General features: G+C 38.6%; 1 protein-coding gene across 2 annotated transcripts in view; it reads left to right on the top strand.

Moving 5' to 3' along the window:
* ATF6 (activating transcription factor 6) overlaps positions 1 to 24,199 on the top strand; it is a 212,776-nt gene that overhangs the window by 154,677 nt on the left and 33,900 nt on the right. For both annotated transcript variants that reach the window (XM_054526488.2, XM_024251202.3), the window contains exon 15: positions 7,407 to 7,491. In XM_054526488.2, the coding sequence (XP_054382463.1) occupies positions 7,407 to 7,491 (85 nt within the window). The remainder of the gene's footprint in view (positions 1 to 7,406; positions 7,492 to 24,199) is intronic.

The raw sequence follows: 24,199 nt of genomic DNA, 5'->3' as shown, positions 1-24,199 counted from the left end.
AATTTGTTTACTGAAGTATATAAAGCATATTATGATTAAAATTTCTTATTCCACTTTGTAGTTTGCCTTGTTAAGACTAGTCTTTCCTAAAATGTGCTTTAGGGCATTTTATAGTCCTCCATATTTCTTTATGTGAAGCCAACATCAAAATTGCTTTGAAAAGGATCAAGATCTGGAGTGAAGGCTGGAGGAATAGCTAGACACTGAGGCTCATGCAAGGAGAGATAACTTTAGAAATATAAATTACATGAAACCCCTTTTTTTCTCCCCTTCCAGAAATTTGTAGAGTCATTGATATGAAAGAGTTGGCTAGTATATCTCCCTGTGTTCCCTTCCCACCCTGCTGTGCTGTCTACACAAACACAAGTGGCATTTGAGGTAACTTTGAGATTCTGCTGGGTTAAAAAAATATATATTTTTTGTCTCAACCCAACATGTTCCCTCTTTTTTTCAACAAAAAGTATAATGATTCTCTTATGTATCTATGTTTAGCTTTTTGCTTGAAGTGTTTCCTAATAACTTTTCTCAGGAAACTTGTTGACTCAATTTGCTGTAGCCATAGACCCTCCTACCTGACCCCCTGTGGTCTGCTTTGGTAGCACACCTGTAGGAGGCAATGTAATCTTCAGGAAATTCACTTCCTACCAGTAGTCCTGAGTAAAGTGAATTTTCTAAAATGAAACATCTTGTAAACATTATATATGACAAACTCCCAAATGGTTAAACTCTTTATGCATTTAGTGTTTGATCTTTTTCCTTAAGAAGACTTTTTTTTGGATTGCTGTCCTGTTGGCACTCAATAAATTACAATTGCTAATAAGTTTCAGAGGCCCTAACTTATTTTCCTAAATCATATACTTCCCAGTTTTTGAAAAGGCTCTCTATTATAGCTAACAAAGTTTTGAACTTTGATTAACTCAAGTGTTTTTGTTGTTGTTGTTGTTTTGTTTTTTGTTTTTTTTGGTTTTTTTTTTGAGACGGAGTTTCGCCCTGTCGCCCAGGCTGGAGTGCAGTGGCAGCGATCTCGGCTCACTGCAAGCTCAGCCTCCCAGGTTCACGCCATTCTCCTGCCTCAGCCTCCTGAGTAGCTGGGACTACAGGCGCCTGCCACCACGCCTGGCTAATTTTTTTTGTATTTTTATTAGAGACGGAGTTTCACCATGTTAGCCAGGATGGGCTTGATCTCCTGACCTCATGATCCACCCGCCTCGGCTTCCCAAAGTGCTAGGATTATAGGTGTGAGCCACTGCGCCCAGCCAACTCAAGTTATTGAATGAAGTAATATGAAGCACATGGGCAGAGACTTCCTGGTCCTATACCTGTCCAAAGCATGTAACCAACATTTTGTCTAAGAGCTTTCCCTAGGGAGATCAATCCTGACCTGGTTTAGAAACATTTTTTCCTGAAACTTTCATCAAAAGAGAAGAATGATTTTGGATGCTACTGTCTTATCCTTAGGAAAGTATTTACAAGAAACCATTTTGACCAAGAAACTCAAAATTAATTCTGGTTTTCAAAAAGGGAGGCATATATCAGTCCTAGATTGAACCTTATGAAATTACTGATATTTGACTCACAAAAATGACAGTTTTTTTATGGTCCAACCTAATACTTTTTGGTGTTAATAAAAGGGGAGGCAGGGTTAGTTGGGCAGTTTGTGGGGGACATCCTACAGAGTTTGACATGAAAAGTATATCTTAAATTAAAACTTCAATTTGTACTTATTAGGATTTCAAGCTCATTTTTCCTCTGATGACCTTGCCAGCATTATCAGATTTGTATTAAGTGTCAAAAGTTTCCCCTTGTCAAAGCGTAAACCTTGGCTCATTCTTGGGCCATCTGTTGTACACTAATAGTTTTGATTTATTCTTCTGGCTGACATGCATACTAATGGTACAGATGCAAGCTTTATATTTCCTTTTATGGGTCTGTAGTTTTATTGCATACATTAGTGGCACAAATACAGCATTCATATTAGCTATTTATATGAACTATTTCTAGTTTTGGGGTGACTAATATACTTTGCTTATGTTTTTACTATGCTGAGAAGCCCTGTATCATAGATATTTTAATAGACTTTAAATGATTACATTCTACTTAATTTTACCACCCCTAATTTTGTTTTTTTGTAATTTTTATTTTCACGACATGTCACGATGTGTGTCTGTATATTTTTATGATTTCAAATTCCCAAATTGCCATTGCTTTAATGAATGAGCACATTTGGTTTTTGATCAGGAATTACTATAACTACTAGAAAACAACACTAGTGCAAAATGTGAATTTAGATAAATAACTTTGAAAGGCCTACTTCTAGTTGAAGCTTTGGCTCTAATTTTTGAGGGTTAACATGTTCTTCAACTTCTTTGACAGCTTGAAAGATATGAAATAGAGTGATAGAAAACAAAAGCTCTCTAGGACAGGGACATAGGTTAGAGAAAATTTAATACAAAGCTGTTTTTGAAATAAGGCTAGGTGCTATTTTTATTTTTGATCTGCTTTTAACAGTTTCCTATATTGGAAAACCAACCCCATCTCTGGAATCCAGTGGATATGGGCCAAATATAAAATGTTAAGAGGCTGGTGTTACTATTGGTCTGCTATGCAAAACTTTTTCCCTAATAGAGTTCTGTGTTGATCCGTGTGAAAGCTGCTCAGTGTCACAAGTGCAGCCTGAGTTTCCTTCATTTCTAGGGGAAATTATGATAGAAATACATTCCTTTCTATTAAAGATAAAGGGCTCCAACCTTGAGCCAGAGTTTTCTAATACAGTAGAAGCCATCTTATCTATATAATGGCTACTAGTAGATAGTCTGTTAATAAACAATACTGGCTAAAATAATTTTTTAAAAAGATACGTATCTTTATTTCATTTGATTATATTAATGTGCACTCATTGGCTAGTTTTGTATGTAGGGCAAATTTCTTTTCTTTGAGTCCAAATCCACTCTTCAGAGTTCCATGTTGCCATTCTTGCATAAACTATACTCACGATTCAGCAACCATAATTTCCAGTATTGGTTACAGTTGCTATAAATTGGAATAAGAACTTAAAGGTACTTGTTAAGCAATCTGAGGGCAGACTATTATGATTTTTACAGTTTCTTTGCAAGGAGAGAACATTTTAAAACTTATTTTTATATTTTTGCTCTCTTTTCACACTATTAGTTTATGTAATATTTTATTACACAATTATACTAATACAATTAATGAAAGTAGTCTTGAAAAAAGACACAACTCAACTAGTCGTGAATGTTCCCTGTGCTATGGGCACCAGTCAGTGAGTTGTATAGGGGGAATGGGAAGGGTCATTTAATCAGTTTGTACTCTACATGGATATGTAGAATCAACATTTGATAACTCTCAGTAGGGCCTGAATTTTATTGTGAGTTACCATAATTAATTTCAGTGGAGCAAAATGTGGTCCTTTTCTTTTGATAAGCCAGTCTCCAATGCTTTTGTTTTCTTAAAAAGAGAAGAAACATAACTTTGAAGGCTGTGTTATGCACTAATATTTTGTTGGTTTCTAACAAATTGCTTGGAAGAGGGAATTGGGAGAACTATATGAAAGTAGCATATTTTCTCATGTACAGTATTGCATAACATTAGAAAACTGATGCTTTACTTTCATGGTGAAATGTTTTGGTGTTTCCCCCCCACCCCCATGTTTCTCTAACTTTTTCTGGGAATAAGAGTAACATTATACATTGATTATAATATTTGTCCATACGATTTCATTCCAGAGGAAATCCTATGGTATCTAAGCCCTACGGAAAGCCTGATAAAGACATTTCAGGAGTCCATTCGAAGATGTCTTAAAATTAATGACATAGTTTTGAGTGACAGTGCCAAAATATATTTCTTTCTATGGCAACATTCTTATTCTACTATCCTTTTTATTTTTAAGTAGTTTCATTTTTGTCACAGTTGGGTTATTTTAAACTATTTAATTGGAGGGAAAGAAGTACAAATTCATCAAATTGTACCTCCAGAATTGAATTTCCTTCACTAGTTCCTTAATAAGTATTTAAGTAAAAGGGGGTGCGATATCAAGAAGACTAAATTATAAATATGGTTTCTATGCTGTTAAAAAATAACAATCCTGTCCTTGATTAACCATTATGGAGATTCTTCTTGACCAAATACCTTTAGAACTGTTTCACAAATTTATAATTTAGTAATTTGGTTTAGGTTTAGGTTTGAGTGACAGAAAATCCAAAATAATAGTGGCTTAGATAAATTATAAGTTTATTTCTGTCTCATGTATAAGTTTCAGAGATCTAATGATAGCTACTTAATCATCAGGATCCCTGTCTCCTTCTGTCTTCTTGCTCCATAATCCTCAACTTGCAGCTTCTGTCTCATGGAACAAAGACGGCTACTCCAGCTCTAGCAGTCATATCTGCCTTCTAGCTAGCAAGAAGGAGAAAGGGAAGGAGGAGGGAAGCCTTCCACCATTACCACCTTGAAGAAGTTGCCATTTCTTCTTACAGTCCATTGACCAGACCGTGTAGCCTTATTTGGTTGCAAAGGAGGCTAGGAAATATAGTCTTTATTCTGGGTGGCCTTGTGCCCAACTAAATATCACAAGTCCTGTTGCTATTTTAATGTTATAGAGAAAGGAGAGCATATATTGAGTAAGAAAAAAAGGCTGTTTCTGCCACAATTCAGTTTCCCCAACAAAATAAAAACTTGGATTTATATTCTTTAAGAGAAAATATCCTCTGTAGCACAGTGCTGAATACATGACAGGACACTGTGCTCAGTAAATTTTTTTTAAGGGCCGGTCACGGTGGCTCACACCTGTAATCTCAGCACTTTGGGAGGCCGAGGTGGGTGGATCACGAGGTCAGGAGATGGAGACCATCCTGGCTAACATGGTGAAACCCCGTCTCTACTAAAAATACAAAAAATTAGCCGGGCGTGGTGGCGGGCGCCTGTAGTCCCAGCTACTCTGCAGGCTGAGGCAGGAGAATGGCATGAACTTGGGAGGCGGAGCTTGCAGTGAGTGGAGATCGTGCCACTACACTCCAGCCTGGGTGACAGAGCAAGACTCCATCTCAAAAAAAAAAAAAAAAAAAAAAGACAGTAAGAGGCCAGTAAATATTTATTGAGTGATTACAGCTCCTTTGTTTCTGAAAATGTGACTCACAGTATTAATGATCTAAAAAAGAGTAAGATGAACACAGAAAGTAATGATTCGGGATTCATTGTTGTGAGGTTCAAGAAACATTTATTTTGAGGAAGTGGAGGTAAATATTCAATGAAGTAACTACATTGTCCCAGATATATAGATAAGATAGATAAAATATATATATTATATACTGTATAGATACTTACTTTTATTATAAGATATGTACTGTTAGAGTTGGTAGTATACCAGCTTTGGTTCCCTGCAGTCTGATTTTTGGGCCTCTTGGTAAACAAGTACTTAAAAACTGTTACCCTAGTTTGCAAACCTTTAATAATTAGAGACAAGGCAGGTTAACTGTAATAATTTGTATGCATGCAAGATGTGATTCTTCTTTTTCATAAATCATACCTAGTTTTTAGCTTTCTGCTGCAAAAGTAACTAGTTTGTTAGAAATTTAGTGAAAAGAAAAAGTAGGAGACATTGTGTTCAGAAGATCATGTTTAAAAACAACAATTAGTATGGCATCTATATCTTAGCAGGAAACTCAGAATTAAGTCTGAGCCTGACCTTAACCCATGACCAGTGGAATCTAAGTTTGTTTATTTTTACAATAGCCTTAATTTGGGGCTTGCAAGTTTTTTGGTTTGTTTTCACATTCAATTTAGAGACCCTGAAGCAGTATTTTAATGATAGGAATTAAGCTATGTATAACTTTCATGGCTTGAAGATCAGCAAATTCTGTTTTTTCTTAGTTATAATGTTATCTTACTCAGAAATGTGTGATCTTTGTGTCTAACAATGCATTTAAAAAAACAAAACAAAACATTCCCTTGCTGCAATGCTGGAATTCTAACAGAATTTACTCATCTTCTCTCTCCTCCCCAATTTTTAAAAACATGTTCTCATGGAAATGTTGCCTTGAATTACACAAGATACAAGCAGTTACTGGAAATGTTTTCTACACAGTTGTGTTCATGTATATCAATTTCAATTTGTTTTTCACTTTTTAGATTTTTTTTCTTAGTTTTGCTGATAATCACACTTCATAATCGTATCAACTTTGAACTTTGAAGTTGTGTTGAATTTTTATTGCTCTCAGCCGTATCAGACCCTACTTTTTGATGAGTTATTTCATATAGTAAGTTTGTTGAATGAATGGTGAAACAATGAACACAGGAACAAGAAAAGAAAGCAAAATGCATCAAACTTAGGTTTAGTTTTATCTCCAGTTTAACCATACTCCCTTAAATGGAAATACTAATATACTTTTTTTTCTTTTTTCTGTGACAGTTCATATGTTTTTGCTAGGAAGAAGAGGAGTTATTGAAAACAGTAGTTAATATCAAAGTCATAAGTCATTTATAATCAGCCTTAGAATGCCTACAGATGTATATACATTTTTCAAAACACTTACACTCTGCCTTTTCTGAAGCCAAGCTTCTCTTGGCTTATTTTAGTACTTGTGTGCTGGAAATTAGAAACCTCGGATGCCCTGCACAATGTAGGACTATACAATTGTGCTAGGCATGTATTTATAATTCTTTAACTCTTCTACCAAACTGTATGCTTTTTAAGGGCAAAAACTGTACATCTTCTTTAGCATGCACCTGTCACTTGCAAATAAATGTCTAATGCTGTGGTCCCTTCAAAGGGAGAAGAGGAGGCTAAGCAGGCAAGGCTCTAGGCCTTGGCCCTGCTTCATTCAGAATTTTTCTTCTACATGTTGATAGTTTCTTTCTTCTACAGATAGAAAATTGCTGGGATAAGAATTTTGATGGGAAAAAGAGTTTATTGCCTTTAAAAAAAAAGTTTGAAAATGACTGTTTAGGGGCTAGATACTCTCAGTATCTTGTGACATTATCTAGTCTAGCCCCCATCATTTTACAGGACTGGAAACTGAAACACAGAAAGGATATGTAGTCTTGTCCAGATTATACAGCTATTTAGTGGCAGAATTATAACTAAAATTCCTTGTCTTGACTGCTTGACCAGTATTCTTTATAGTGTGCTATAGCATATGTGTTGTAAAAACCTACGAGTTTTCCAAGATCACTGCATAGTGCCTGTCAACGGTAGACACTCTGTAAATGTGTATTACATTAATGAATGAATGATTCTAAGATGGTTTGTTGTTAATTAAGCCAACTTCAAATAAAAACTATAATTTTTCATCATCCCAATGAAATATTGGCCTCTTAGAAGCCCTGAATTTGGCCTGTTCTAGGACTAAGCCAATTGTTATATATAACAGATTGTTCTTTGTTAATTTTAGGACCACCTGCTGTTACCAGCTACCACCCATAACAAGACCACAAGACCAAAAATGTCAATTGTGTTACCAGCAATAAACATAAATGGTAAGTTGAAATTCTGGTTTATGAACAATATGAGATTTCTTTGTTTAACCAAGATTCTCTTCATTAGTTCAAAGACATTTAAAATGTTCAGTTAAATGAGTATATATCCGTACATTATTTCTGAAACATTTTTCCACTGTTTTATTATTTTTAAAATCCATTATTCTTTTTTAAAAAATTGCTACATCCCTAAAAGAAAAATTAGCTTTCTTTTACTTACAAAATTGGAAAAGCTAGCGTCTTGACTGCTCTACAGACTTGCGTCCGGGACCCTTCTAGTCATAAATGTAGTGTAAGAAGCCCCTGCTGTGTTCTGACAGTGAATTTGTAAATTAGATTTTTGGAACTCAAAGCAGTTACCTGTGTTACCTAAATGTTGATATCATCCTAGACCATGCCACAGATGCCTATTTATGTTTAATTGATAATACTGATGAGTTTGACACTGATAGTATTACTATTGCATTTTGTTATATTACTAGCCCTGGACATTAAGCAAAATACAAATAATATAATGCACAGATGTTAAGGCATAATATACCTGCTTATAGTTTAGAAGAAAAAAAAAGACAAGCACAAAAATCACTGTACTCCAAAGAGAAAGTCACATAAGTAATATGTGAGGTACTAAGAAATCTAGTGAAAAGAGATTACTTCCAGCTTGATTCTTCATGGAGAAGAGAAATAACTCACTTCCATTACCAGTTGTGGATTATAAATGAGCACAGTGTATGTTATTGACTAATTGCTTTCTCTGACACGTTATATTGAAAATCGGAGAGTTGGCCATCTTTTTCAAGTTTGTGTATCTCACATAATGTAGGTACTAGTAAATTTTCTGTCTGGTAGCAAAAACCTCAGTATATGAAGAAGATGAAAACGAAAAGCCCTTTAAACTAACCTGCAGTTGAACCAGTTCAACCTGCAGTTGAAACCTTCAAATACAATTATAAAACAAAACACTAGAATTTTGGGGGGATTCCAGATAAGTTTCAATAAAATTTAGCCTTTAGGGGAAAAGTAGTATTCATCATACATTTTAAGACCATAGAGGACCTTAGAATTTCATGAGCTGTATATAGACAGCTTATTAGAAATGCTTAGGAAGTAACTTCATAGACATAAACATAAATGGGCTTTTTGTTAAAGCATAAAAATTACAATATTTACTTAGCCTTACAAAGACATTCAGAATAAGTTTAAGAAAAACAGTAACATTGAGAAGATCATCTCTTTCCTCAGTAAAGATATACCTCTGAAGTTACTCATGGAATAATCATTTACTACCTGAAGAAGAATATATTCCAAAGTGCATTTTATTACATTCCAAAGAATGTATTTAGGAAGTCTCACTTATTCTTAATCTATAGGTACCTAAGTTTCTCTGCCTAAACTAGAATAGACCAAGGGGTCAGCTTATGCTCAGAAAGGCTATTTTCTAAGCTTTATCAAGGCAGAATTCACTTAATTTTGTTCTTCTGATATTGGGTTCTTATGCAAGAGAATGCCTGGTCTTATTTTGTAACAGTGAGCTATCATTTATATTAAGCCAAAACCAACAAGATGCTGTTTGACTATGTTTATCTTGGCCAGGTGACTGATTTTTGAAGAGGAGCCTTTCATGGATTTGGAAAAATCCAGTCATTAGAGGATCATTGTCTTTTTAATCTGTTTCAGACTCTTTGTAAATAGTCTTTTTAAAAACTTCCCTTTTTAGGATAAGTCCTATTAAAAAATTAAAATTCAAAGTCAAGAAATATTGATTGAATATATACCGTGTTTCAAGTACCATGCTACATCCTCAGCCTTTTCTCTGAACAGTCTTGCTCTGAGGATACTTCTTAAATTAGAGCCTGATTTTTTCCCCTTCCTCATGTACCTCAAAGTCTGCACCAGGGCAGATGGTATCCTTGCTTCCCACTACAACTTTCAAATTATTTCTCCTTCAGTCCCCTTAACATCTTGCAAATCTGTCACATCACACTTTACTCCTCTAACCCTTATTTGTTGCTGTCGTCTACTCTACCTTCACTGACGACTCCTCCACTGCCTTTGTCATCCTGCTGTCTAACTTCAGCATCCCCATAGAGGAGTCATTAGTACTCTAGCCTTTTTTGATCCAGTCATCTTTTATTCCGCGCCACCTCAGCCTCCCATCCATATGATCATAATCTAGACCTTATCATCATCAACAGCAGCACTCCCTTTGAAATCTCCTTTTCAGGCATCCCACTCTCTGACATTCTCTGACTGTTACTTACTCTCTTACTTTAAAACTCACACTCCAGCTACTCTCTTATCTCACAAGTCTACAGTCCTTTGACCCTGCCACTTCTTTTCTGTGTCCATCACATCCTTAATGGCCATACATTCCTCCTTACCCAGCTTAAATTCCATGGTCCTGTACTGTCACCACTCTCTTGTGAACACCCCTTACTTCCTGGCTCCTTTCTTAGGTCCCACTTTCTTGGAAAAACTGCTCTCTAGGTAAACCCAGCTCTTCTCTCTATGCCTGCTCTCAAGCAGCTGAAAATTGCTAGAAAGTATCGTTCAGTGAGAACGAGTAGATTCACTTCAAATTTATGACCATTAATTTCAAAGGGATATTTAATATGCCAGTCATTACTAATAAATTCACTTTCCCTCTCTCTGAAAAAAGAATTTCTCACCTTCTCTTGTCAAAATTCCAACATCCTCTCTCCCCACCCCCTCAGCTGATGAACTCACCAAATACTACACTGAGAAAATAGATGTCATCATGCAAGAGCTACATCATGTTTCCACTACCACTGGCCCAGCTGCATCTACACCCACAAACTCTGCCTTCCCTCTTGTTGCACTGAAAGAAAAGTCTCTTCCATTGGGTTCTAAATCCCAGCTTTGCTACTTGCTAGATATGTATCATTGGGCAAGTTAATTAACTTTTCTGTACCTCAGATTCCTCATCTGTAAAAGAAGATATTAGTAATACCTTCCTCTAAGAGTTGATGTGAGAATGAAATGAGTAAAAAAGCTTTAAATAGTGCCTGACTATTTTGGGGTTAGCTGCTGTTTTACTGCAATAATCATCATTGCCATTGTCCTTAAGACATCATCGCCAGCTTCTAAGGTAATTTCTTCCTTTTGGACCCTGACTTCTAGCACTTCTCACAGTGCTCAAATACTTTACTCTGCATTTATACCATTCCTCTTTTATACAGTTTCTTCTTCTCTACTGGGTCATTCCCATCAGCATACAAATGTCTTTTTTTTTTTTTTTTCTCGAGGGAGGGACTCATTCTGTTGCCTAGGCTGGGGTACAATGGCGTGACCCATGGCTCACTCCAGCCTCCACCTCCTGGGCTCAAGCAGTTCTCCCACTTCAGCCTCCCGAGCAGCTCCTGAACACAGGCACATTCCACTCCCAGCTAATTTTTAAATTATTTGTAGAGACAGAGTCTCCCTATGTTGCCCAGGCTGATCTTGAACTCCTAGGCTCAAGTGATCCTCCTGCCTCAGCCTCCCAAAGTGCTAGGATTACAGACATGAGCCACTGCACCTAGCCCAAAATGTCTTAATATTACTGTTACCTCTGGTGTAGGGAGACTTCTTTGACTTCACATCCTATTTCTCTGTTACCCTTTAGCGCAGAACTCTCAAAAGACTTACACTCACTGCTTCTACTTCCTTACCTCTGATTCTGTCTTCTTTTCACCCTTACCAAGCTTTTGCCATTTCACTTCATGAAATGCTCTTGCCCTTCCACTCCACTGAAATGCTCTTGCAAAACAGAAGTCAATGACAAATACCTCGCCAAGTCAAAGGTCATGTCTCCATGGTCATCTTACTTGACCTCTCAACAGTATTTGACACAGCTAACTATTCCCTCTTTTTTTTAGTCCACCCACTTCTTATTTTTAAAAATTTCAAATCTATAGAAAAGTTGACAGATGAGTGCAGTAGATATCTAGAGACCCTTAACTAGATACCACCAATTGTTAACATTTTTCTATATTTGTTTTATATCTATCTATGTACACTCACCAGATTTTAAAACCTATTTGAGAGTGAATTGCAGATAACATGATGCTTTACCCCTAAATATTTGAAAATACATCTGCTATAGAAAGGACTCTCTCTTACATAACCACAATAAAATGATACCAAAAAAAGTTTAACATGGATACAGTAGAGTTCAATGTATAGCATATATTCAAATCTCTTCATTTTCCCCCAAAATATGCTTTATAACTTTTTAAATATATGTTCCAAAGATTATACATTACACACACTCATCATACCTCTTTGGCTTCCTTTAATCTAGAAAAGCTCCTACCCTTTTTACTGTCTTTCATGACATTTACATTTTTAAAAATTAGACTTATTTAGGTATAATGTACTACAATAAAATTCACCAATTTTTTGTATACAATGTAATGAATTTGACAAAAGTAAACCATTGTGAAGCCACCATTTCAACCAAGATATAAATGTTGTCACTACTTCAAAAAATTCCCTCATGCTCCTTTCCAGTCAGTCCCCTCCTGTACATTTTTGACATCCCTTCTTTCTTGAAATATGTTATTTTCTAGGCTTTCATGATACCATGACTTGTCTAGGTTTTCTCCTGTATCTCCTCAGTCAGCTTATCGAGCTTCTCCTCTTCTGTGAGGATGGAATCTTGTTTGTTATGTTCACCGCTTACCACCATATCCCCAGCCCCTGGAACAGTACCTGGTGTAGGAAACCTTGAAAGATGAGGCACTTTCATTTACATTAACTCATGTCATGCTGAGCTGCCAGTTAAGTGCAGGTTAACTGTTCTTTATTCAAATGCTTGAGATCATGTGGTATGAATCCATTGGTCAAAAAGGAAAGATAAGAAGGACAAAATGCATGGGACCAGAATTATTTCAGATTTTGGATTGTTTCAGATTGTGGAATATTTGCATATACATAAGGAGATATCCTGGGGATGGGACCCAAGTCTAGACATGAAATTTATCATTTATGTTTCAGATATACTTTATATACACAGTCTGAAGGTAATTTTATACACAATTTTTTTTTTGAGACGGAGTCTCGCTCTCTCGCCTGGGTTGGAATGCAGTGGTGCGATCTCAGCTCACTGCAAGCTCCACCTCCCGGGTTCACGCCATTCTCCTGCCTCAGCCTCCCGAGTAGCTGGGACTACAGGCACCTGCCACCATGCCTGGCTAATTTTTTGTATTTTTAGTAGAGACGGGGTTTCACCGTGTTGGCCAGGATGGTTTCGATGTCCTGACCTCGTGATCCACCCACCTCGGCCTCCCAAAGTGCTGGGATTACAGGCGTGAGCCACCGCGCCCGGCCTTTATACACAATTTTTAACAATTTTGCTAATGAAACAAAGTTAATATACATTGAACCATCAGAAAATAAAGGGTCAGGTGTGGATTTTCCACTTGCGGCATCATGTCAACACTCAAAAGGTTTTAGATTTTGGAGCAATTTGGATTTCAGATTTTTGGATTAGGGATACTCAACCTTTATTCTCTTTATTTTTGGAGCAATTTGGATTTCAGATTTTTGGATTAGGGATACTCAACCTTTATTCTCTTTATTTTTTATAGATAATGCCTCAAGAAAGTAATTCATACCATTTGCACAACCACTATATAGCAGAGCCAAGATTTACATACATTGTATAAAATATCTTCTAATTAATTATATTGTTAATTCAGTATTAAAGACAGATGTGCAAGGATTGAAAATATTTGGGACTCCAAAATTTAAGATAGATTTTATACCATTTTATTCCTACACTATAAGGTTGGAAAGATTCATTGGGAGCAGTATAACATAATACAGTCATTTGAATTTGATAGGTATATGTTTGTTGAATAAAAGAATAAGTAAGGTAAATGTTATTTGGTGATTACTTTGTGACCACTTGAAAATATTTTACTAGTTTAATAATATTTTATATAATTAATAATAGTTGGCAAGCACAGATTAGTCTAATCCTTTCAAGTGTAAAGTAATTAAAACATATACTAGGCTACCTTTCTACTACATTGATATTTGGACTTCAGAGTGAATTGAAATTATTAGCCTCCTTTTCAGCAATTGTTCTATAAATAAAACCATGCAAAAAGTTGTCCTATAGGAAACTATAATTCTGTAGGATTCTTCAAGACCCAGAGATAAATTTCTTTGGCGTATTAGACTTATGGATTTGACAAATTATATTATAATTACATAATGTATAATCTGAAGAATTTAAGTTATGTAGGCACAAAAAGTTTCAGTACCTATTTATTGAAAGAGCAGAGACATTGTGAGGATATCCCTAATATCAGAGTTGTTCATTCTGAGCATATAAGGGTTTGAGAAAGTTGAATAAAATACATTTTCTATCATTTCTGAGTTTAAAAGTTACATACAGCTTGGAAACAAAAATGAGTTGTGGAGATGATCCCTCTCTCTGACCCAAGTGGAGCTTGTAAAATTTTGGAGAGGGTGGCAAAGGATAGAAAGTGAAGACAGAAATTCAGATTTTATTGAGCAACTGGTTTATGTAATATGCTGGATGGGGATATTTGTAAGATGAATTTGATTTTCCAATTTAAGCACAGTAAATGACATTTCCAGGTCAATGTCTGGTCTTAAACTGTAATGTATTATGATTGTACTTTGTGGTTTTAAGCCATGGAAGAAAGTTTCAGAAATCGCTAAAGAGAGTAGGATATGGGTGTGAAATTAATGCCATTTAGAAATCACGTCATATCATCTGTGTTCTCCATGCCAGTTTTATTTTTGTAATTTATTGTTTTTTACTTTGCATTCTGTTTATTATTTAAATTCCTTTGTTTCATAAGAGAGTTGAAAACAGGTTAGTGAAGCTGCAAGAAAGTAAGTCTTTCTTTGTCTGAGGAAGTTGTCACACAGAAGATTATTGAAATAAAAATAGAATGCTAGGTATGCTTTGAAAAGGCTTTTTTAAAAAAGGATTGCATGGTTGGTGGAACAGTGGATGATGGACTAAAAGCTACTGATTTCTTTTTTTAAAAGGATTTTGGAAGTTCTACTAGTAGTTACTGTAAGCTAACATTTCCTGCTTTTAAATTATTTCCACTTATGTTGTGGTAAAACTGTTCATTTCCTTTCTTTCACTCTTGATAAATAATTGAACAAGATAGAGCATAGAAGAGGGGTTTTTTAATTTGATTTTTTAGTGATAGATATGTTTGTTTTCTTAATGGTAGATAGCTAAACTTTGTAGACATCTTTCATAAGGGAATGAATTCTATGAACAAGGCATCAGCAGGTATGTTTTATAATTTGGCCAACATGTTCGTTGATTTGTTTTTACTGTTTCCCTTCGCTTCTGTATGCCATATACCTGTTTGTGTGGTACATGTGTAATAAAAACAAACAACTGTTTATAACTGTTACTTGAATTAAGGGCCCACGTAGGTGAACAAATGACTACCAGGCTAAACTGTAATTATATTTAATCTCAAAGTAATTTCCATCCATATAAAGAAAATCTAGAAGAGCTTAATAGCAATGGTTGCAAATACTAGTGCCAGCACATGCAACACATTTTTAGTTGGAGAGGTTGTAACAGAAGGGTAGGAAGCAAACCAACCAAATAAATGTGTTGGTTTTAAAAATAAAAGAATGTTCATATAACTGCTTTTGATGTTCACAGTTTTTTGGACTATCCCAAGGCAAATATATTTGGAAACTGTCCTTTTCATTCTGCTCAAGCAGCCTGGTTTCCTAAGCAGGTCAAGAGCTTTTCCTTTTATTCTTCTCAATATATTTCTCCTTAAAGGTCTGCAGGTTGTCTATTTTTTAAAAAAATGTAGTATCTACCTTGCATTTTCATTGTAATTCATTTCATTTCAATTTCATATAATTGCATCCAGACAGTTGAATGGAGTCTTCACTTAAAACTATGTTTTAATTTTTAAAAAATACATAATCATAGTTCTCTTTCTCTCTCTCTCTTTTTTTTTTTTTTTTTTTTTTTTTTTTTTTTTTTGAGACAGAGTCTTGCTCTGTCGCCCAGGCTGGAGTGCAGTGGCATGATCTTGGCTCACTGCAACCTCCACCTCCTGGGTTCACGCCATTCTCCTGCCTCAGCCTCCCAAGTAGCTGGGACTACAGGTGCCTGCCACCACGCCCGGCTAATTTTTTATATTTTTAGTAGAGACGGGGTTTCACCATGTTAGCCAGGATGGTCTCGATGTCCTGACCTCATGATCCGCCCACCTCGGCCCCCCAAAGTGCTGGGATTACAGGCATAAGCCACCGCGCCCGGCCCTTTTTTTTTTTTTTTTTTTAGGAGACAGGATCTTGTTATATTGCCCAGGCTGAACCTGAGCTCCTGGGCTCAAATGATCCTCCCACCTCAGCCCTCTAATAAGTAGCTGGGACTATAGGCATGTGCCACTGCACCCAGCTTTAGTTCTCTAACTTTTGACTCATTATTAAAACTAGTAGTAAAATTCCCATACTCAGAATTTCTACTGAGGAAAGGAGAAAAATCACACTATTCACCTGAAAAAATTAATTTTTTTATCAAAACATATATACAGATCCACTAATTATGTGCAACTGGCAAGTAAAAGATGAGAGTTCACATTTACTCTACTAACTTCAATAGGTACTACCTTTGTAGAGACCTGAGGCCTGAATTGATTTGGCAGTTTTCTACAGAGAAGGCAATCACCTACAAAGACAGAGTATGAATCAAATTATCTTTAGAATTTGGTGGAATTTTTTTTTTTTATTAAGTATTTATTGATCATTCTTGGGTGTTTCTCGGAGAGGGGAATATGGCAGGGTCATAGGATAGAAGGTCAGGAGATAAACACATGAACAAAGGTCTCTGGTTTTCCTAGGCAGAGGTCCCTGCGGCCTTCTGCAGTGTTTGTGTCCCTGGGTACTTGGGATTAGGGAGTGGTGATGACTCTTAAAGAGCATGCTGCCTTCAAGCATCTGTTTAACAAAGCACATCTTGCACCGCCCGTAATCCATTTAACCCTGAGTTGACACAGCACATGTTTCAGAGAGCACGGGGCTGGGGGAAAGGCCATAGATCAACAGCATCCCAATGCAGAAGAATTTATCCTAGTCAGAACAAAATGGAGTCTCCTATGCCCACCTCTTTCTACACAGACAAAGCAACAATCTGATCTCTCCTTCCTTTCCCCACACTTCCCCCCCTTCTTTTCAACAAAACCACCATCGTCCTCATGGCCCGCTCCCGATGGTCGCTGTCTCTTCGGAGCTGTTGGGTACACCTCCCAGACAGGGCGGCCAGGCAGAGGCGATCCTCACCTCCCAGACAGGGCGGCCTGGCAGAGGCACTCCTCACTTCCCAGATGGGGCAGCTGGGCAGAGGCGCTCCTCACATCCCAGACGGGGCGGCCGGGCAGAGGTGCTCCTCACATCCCAGACGATGGGTGGCCGGGTAGAGGCGCTCCTCACCTCCCAGACGGGGCGGCCGGGCAGAGGCGCTCCTCACCTCCCAGACGGGGCCGCCGGGCAGAGACACTCCTCACATCCCAGACGGGGCGGCCGGGCAGAGGCGCTCCTCACCTCCCAGATGGGGCGGCCAGGCAGAGGCGCTCCTCACCTCCCAGACACGGGGGCCAGACAGAGACGCTCCTTACCTCCCAGACGGGGCGGCCGGGCAGAGGCGCTCCTCACTTCCCAGACGGGGCGGCCGGGTAGAGGCGCTCCTCACATCCCAGACGATGGGCGGCCGGGCAGAGGCGCTCCTCACCTCCCAGACGGGGCGGCCGGGCAGAGGCGCTGCTCACTTCCCAGACTGGGCGGCAGCCAGGCAGAGGCGCTCCTCACCTCCCAGACAGGGCGGCCGGGCAGAGGCGCTCCTCACTTCCCAGACGGGGCGGCCAGGTAGAGGCGCTCCTCACTTTCCAGATGGGGCGGCCAGGTACAGGCGCTCCTCACTTTCCAGACGGGGCGGCCAGGTAGAGGCTCTCCTCAGTTCCCAGACGGGGGCGGCCGGGCAGAGGCGCTCCTCACTTCCCAGACGGGGCGGCCGGGCAGAGGCGCTCCTCACTTCCTTCCAGACGGGGTGGCGGCCGGGCAGAGGCACTCCTCACCTCCCAGACAGGGCGGCCGGGCAGAGGTGCTCCTCATCTCCCAGACGGGGCGACCGGGCAGAGGCGCTCCTCACTTCCCAGACTGGGCGACCGGGCAGAGGCGCTCCTCACCTCCCAGACGATGGGCAGCCGGGCAGAGACACTCCTGACTTCCTATACGGGATGGCGGCCGGGCAGAGGCGCTCCTCACTTCCCAGACGGGGCGGCCGGGCAGAGGGGCTCCTCACATCCCAGACGATGGGCGGCCAGGCAGAGATGCTCCTCACTTCCTAGACGGGGTGGCGGCGGGGCAGAGGCTGTAATCTTAGCACTTTAGGAGGCCAAGGCAGGCGGCTGGGCAGTGGAGGTTGTAGCCAGCCGAGATCACGCCACTGCACTCCAGCCTGAGCAACATTGAGCATTGAGTGAGCGAGACTCCGTCTGCAATCCCAGCACCTCGGGAGGCCGAGGCGGGCAGATCACTCGAGGCCAGGAGCTGGAGACCAGCCGGGTCAACACGGCGAAACCCCGTCTCCACCAAAAATACAAAAACCATTCAGGCGTGGCGGCGCGCGCCTGCAATCCCAGGCAGGAGAATCACAGGAGCCCGAGGCAGGGAGGTTGCAGCGAGCCGAGATCACGGCAGTACAGTCCAGCTTTGGCAACAGAGGGAGACCTAAAAAAGAAGGAGGGGGAGGGGGAGGGAGAGCAAATTTGGTGGAATTTGGCTGAATTCCTTAGATCCGTTTTTAGCTCACTGCCCCACATTGATGCTAAGATACCAGTTAGGCCTAGACCAACAATGATGATTTAGATCAATTCTAAACCAGAAACAATATGCTGATTAATTTTTAAGACATCAGTTAGGTACCAGGTAATATAAATTCCCAATGTCTATGGTATAGAATCAAAAGTTAGAAGAATATGATACGTAATAGAATATTGATGACTAGTATCAGTTGGTACCTTGGGAGATAAAAATTGAACTGGGCTATCAAGGATATTTAGAATATAAGGATAAAGAGAGTATAAGGTATTTGTGTAAGGCATCTAGCTACAAGTTGCAAAAACCTAAGATTTGGCTTAAATAAGTTGGTTTCATTTCATTTCATTTCGTTTCTTTTCCTTTCCTTTTCCTTTCCTTGCCTTCCCTTGCCTTTCCCTTCCCTTTCCCTTCCCTTTCCCTTTCCTTTCCTTTCCTTTTTCAGAGTCTCAATCTGTCACCCAGGTTGGAGTTCAGTGGCGTGATCTTGGCTCACTGCAACCTCTGCCTCCTGGGTTCAAGTGAGTCTCCTGAGTAGCTGGGACTACAGGCACACATCAGCATGCCCAGCTAATTTTTGTATTTTTAGTAGAGACTGAGTTTTGCCATGTTGGCCAAGCTGCTCTCAAATTCCTGGCCTTAAGAGATCCATCCTCGGCCTCCCAAAGTGCTGGGATTACAGGTGTGAGCCACCGTGCCTGGCCTTCGGTTGTTTTTTGTTTGTTTTATTATATTAAGAAGTCCACAGCAAAGAATCACAATGAATGAGCCAGTTGCTGTGTTGAGTCAACAACTTAAGAGCGGCTAAGGCCAAGATTGCTGAAATTCTTTTGGCCTTTCCCAGATGATCACAAAGTGACTGTTGCAGCTCAAGCCATCATATCTGTATTATAGGCAGAAAAAAGGAGGTGTCTATCAAGAAAGCAGACATTTTCCAGAAATTTCTAGAAAGCTCTGCTTATGTCTTATTGAACATAAACTGTGTCAACTATTTAGGCCTGGCTTCAAAGGAGACTCAGAAATATAATATTTTAACTAGGCACACTATGATTTGAAAAAAAATTTGGAGTCCTTTTAGTAAGGATCCACCCTCGGCCTCCCAAGGTGCTGGGATTACAGGTATGAGCCACCGTGCCTGGCCATCAGTTGTTTTTTGTTTGTTTGTTTTATTATATTGAGAAGTCCACAGCAAAGAATCACAGTGATGAACCAGTTGCTGTGTTGAGTCAACAACTTAAGAGCGGCTAAGGCCAAGCAGCAGCTGCTTGCTGCAGCACTCCATCATATGCTAAATTGGAATTGAGCAAAGTGTCTGGGAAGAGACAGTAAAGAGAGGATTCATGTTGAAAAGAGAAATAAATATTTATTTATTGCATGGGATGCAGCCAGATGATTTAGGTCATTAATGAGTTAAGGAAGTAACTTTAAACTATCAAACATAAGAATAACACAATGAAGACTCTATTAAGAGATTATTAATCTGGCTAAGAATTGTATATAGAAAAAAATGAAGATAGAAGATGAGCTAGGATAGATACTAGGATAGATACTTTGGAACAATCTCAAGATGAGGTGATTCAAAGCTTGGAATGGGGAGAAAGGAAAAATTTCCAAAGAAATTCCAAAGGAAAAATCTATAGCATTTGACAGCTGATGATTTATAAAGGAGAGAGAAGGAAAAGCTGATTCCATGATTTTGAGACCAGACCACTGAGAGACTAGTACTGCCATTCAAAGAAATGGATAAAATGGGAGGGACAGTGTGAGATTTATGCATCTTGAATTAGAGATGTCGTTGGTGGGTGTTTTTGTGTATCTCTTGTAACAGATTGGTGTGTATTTCTGTGTATCTCTTGTAACAGAATACCAAGTAATTCTTGACTGATGAATTTCATTTTCTTTCCTTTTTGTTAGATACTACCAGCCCCCTCACAAGTTAGTGTCCCTTTCCGTCTGTTGTATTTTCTTAGACTTCTCCTCATTCACCACCTTGATGCTTTTACAAGATACAAAGCTTATGGAGATAGGCATGGGGCAGCAAGAAATATAGAGTGGGGATCTGCAGAGAAAAGAAAGATGAGCCCTCTTTCTTTGCTTGTTTTCCCAGTTTGTTTGTTTTTTTTTTCTTTGCTTTGCCTTGGGCATGATTGGGATTACTGAGATTATTCCTCTTGTCTATATTGTTGCAGTAGTATTTTAACTGGTCTTCCTAATTTATTATTTTTCCATCTTAATTCCTACAATTCACCCTGCATACTGCTGCCAAGATGAGTCATCCTTACTTACTGCTTTTGTTATATCATTATCCTTCTTGAGAACCAGCAGTGGATTTTCAGTGTCTATCAGATGAAATCCAAATGCTTTAGCCTGGCATCAAAGGGCCAGGACAGTCTGTCCCCACATTACCTTTTCAACTCAGTTCTAACCAAACTGTTCTACTAACAGTTCCTTGAATCTGTATTCATTAGTTCATTTAAAAATACTCATTCGCTGATTCTCCTTTATGCCTAATGCTAGAGATACCAACATAGAATAAGGTACCCATGATTTGTACTAAAGTATTTGTACTAAAGTAGCCTCTAAGCGGAAGAGACAGAAGAAAACAAAAAAAAATTAACAGCCCAAATAAAACAATTGCAGCTTATGACAGTTTGGGAGAAAGAAAGAAATATGGCCCCTTCATGAAATATGGTGGGAGTCAGGGGTAGAGAAGACCTTTTTGATTGGGTAGTGAGGGGATAACGGTTAAACCAAGATCTGAAGGATGAGAGAATCAACTGTGAAGAGCCAAGGAGCAGAAGATTCCAAGCAAAGGGAGCAACAAGAGAGCAGAGGCCCTGAGGCTGGAAAGAATGTGTTCGTTTTAGGATTTGTCAGAAGACCAGTAAGGCTAGAGTAGGACCCAGTAGGGAGAGGTAGGAATGATACGAGATCAGATCGGGAAGGTAAACAGGGGCCACATCAGACAGGGAATTGTAGGCCGCAGTGAAGAGTTGTGATTTATCACTATAGTGGGAAGGTGCTGAGGAGTTTGAGGTGGGAAGTGACTTGATCTGATGTATATGTAAAGAGATCACTCTATTTTTGCACATGTGGTATCCATGTCTTGGATTACCTGCCCTCTTCGCTCCAGGCGATCTCCTACCTATCCTTCAAAATCCAGCTGAAATCCTACCACCTCTGCAAAACTTTTGCTTTACTTCTGTGGACCACTAGAATACTTCTGTAGGTCCTAGAATAAATAGTCTTTCCTCCACTGAACATCCTTAATGTAACCACCTCTCATTTATGGCTTTATCTAACACTACTCAAAGATAATTACCTTGAAGGTATTGTTTTGTTTTTTTTTTATTTAACTGTGTCTCTTCCTCCTCTTCATCCCATGCCTAAAGAAATGCTCTGATACTTAATTTTTAATATATACTTAGTGTTGGGAAATTTTTGCCTTTTTGTGATTCACAAAAAATAGCTGTTCTATAGCTGTATCTTATCTCCCTCATTTCCTCTGGTTGGCCTTACTTCCCTCTTATTTCTTGAAGTCATTAGTGTATCCATTTTTAACTCTTCCCAAACCATTAGATTTTCTCCCACTTAGCAGAGCCTCTTCTGAACTCTCTACTATTAGGTAAACCTGGAAATAAATAGATTTCTTAAGTGGAAAAAATAGGGTTAATGGTAGAGCTGCCTTTATGTACTTGGAATATTATTACTTGCCAAGAATGATTATTGTGTTGATGATTTATTGGCAGTTGCGTGGGTAATTTTTCCATGAATAGTTTGTCTTTATTGTATTTGATTTACTAATTAATTATTTAGTTTATAGGAACCTTCACAAGACCCCAGAGGTTTAGATTCAATCAGCTTGCATTGAACCTTCTAGGATATTAGTTACTTCTTTGACCCAAAGGAGCCAGTTGCTGAGCCCCCTGTACCTAAGTGAGCTTCAGAGTCCTGTTAGCTTTCAGTGAGATCACATTCACTCTTTCTCCCTTGTGGCAAAAATCTGTTTCTACTCAAACAGATGGTTTAGCTTTCAACAAATAAAAACTAGAGATCAGCATCTATTTAAGCCAACAGAGTTGGTTTGAGCCTCCCACTAACTCTCCAAAGTCTGTGTTATTTTTTATTTTTTAATGTTAAGCTCCTCCTAATGGATTTATCTTTGTACAGGGAAATCAAGAACCTTGCACTTTGTCAGAAGATGAGCCACTTCATATAATCTCAAGTTTCTGTGTTTTAGAAGAATTGCTTAGTAAGCACAGGTTCAACTGCTCTGCATTCTCTCTTTTGCAGTTACACCAACTGGAAACATTGGGGATCATAACTTTCTGTGGAGTGTTACATAGGTGTGTCAGCACTTATATGATACTTTCTTTGTTATTTAAGACATCTGCAAGCTGAGGATGGCCAGTGTCATTTCACAGATGTACATGCCAAAGACATGGTAGTTTTCATTGACATTGGGAAATACTCCTTCTCTTGAGCTTTTACAAATAAAAGAGAGTTCTAAGAAATCCATATTTTTAAAAAAATCTAGAATCTTGACATTGAAAATATAAATGCAGATTGTTAATTATATGTTCCTGTGTTGAGAAAGTATTCTTGCTTTGGCGTTCTTGAGTACATCAGACAAAAGTTGCCTTTGAACTCAACCAAGTATCCATAGAGATATTTGCCTCTATATGTATTATTAATTTTACAGAAACAAATGCCTAGCTTAAATATAATATTTAGATTAAATAATGAGACAAATGTAAGCTGCACAATAGTTTGTTGCTAGGAAAGGAATTGTTAGGAAGGCCATATAAGCAGTTTCTTTGAAGATACCTAGGACCTATCTCTTTCTTTTCACTCTATTATGTAGGACAGAACCTTGTGGGAAATGTGATCTACTTGGCATCATTATGGTATGGATTAGGACAAAGAAAGATGCATTAATATTCCTGTATTCATGCCATAAAATATCATGGTTAAAAAGGCTTTAGTACGAAGTTATCCATGGTAACTCCCTTCAAGGGATTGGATTCCTTTCTGCAACATGTTGCTCTGTGGCCAACCAGTTTAGATATAATCACCTCCACGTATAGAGACTGCCTGCTTTAAATAGCTCTGGCAATTTGTAAATTGTTCCTTTTCTGTCTCTTAAATCCACAGGATTACATATAAATATAATATTTCTTCCACATGACAAACCTTCAGCTGTGTGTATACTATATACCCTCTGAGTCTTCACATCCCAAGACCTTCCAGTTTTTGGAAGCTATTCTTCTGACCTGGGTTCATGGTGCCTCGATCTGGTCATTCTCTTCTGAATGGGCTCTGGTTTTTCCACATCTGTTAAAGAGGGCTGATGAATGCTGAGCATAGTGGAGTATCTCCTAATTCTATATAGTGTATTTCTATTGGTGAAGCCAAGGTGTTTTTTTTCTAGTTACATCACACATTGTACCTTCTGTCAAATATAGTCTTTAGTTTTTTCATATATGTTACTACCAAGCTTTTTAATTTTATTTGCTGATTTGGATTTTTGGCCTGAATTTAGAACTGTGTTTTTATCCTGATTAGATACAGTTTTTCATTAAGTTCCTTACTCAATAAACATTCAGAGAAGGCTTCCCTAAGTCCATGGAATACGTTAGGATCCCTTCCCCACTTTATGTACCCAGAATACTCTGAACTCTCTTATTTTTGTAACATTCATCTTACTTGTAATCAGTAGTTATCATCTAACTTCCCTGCTAAATTGGAGGCTCCTTAAGGTTAGGACCTTGTTTATTCAATATTCTTTGTTATTCGTACTGCCTAACAAGAGTAAGTGCTTAATACATAGTAGCTGCTCAAAAATGTTTGTTGAATTGAATTA

The sequence above is a fragment of the Pongo abelii genome, chromosome 1 (genome assembly GCF_028885655.2).
Source record: "Pongo abelii isolate AG06213 chromosome 1, NHGRI_mPonAbe1-v2.0_pri, whole genome shotgun sequence".
NCBI lineage: Eukaryota > Metazoa > Chordata > Mammalia > Primates > Hominidae > Pongo > Pongo abelii.
Note: the sequence above shows the minus strand (reverse complement) of the source record. Positions and strands in the feature narration are given on the sequence as shown.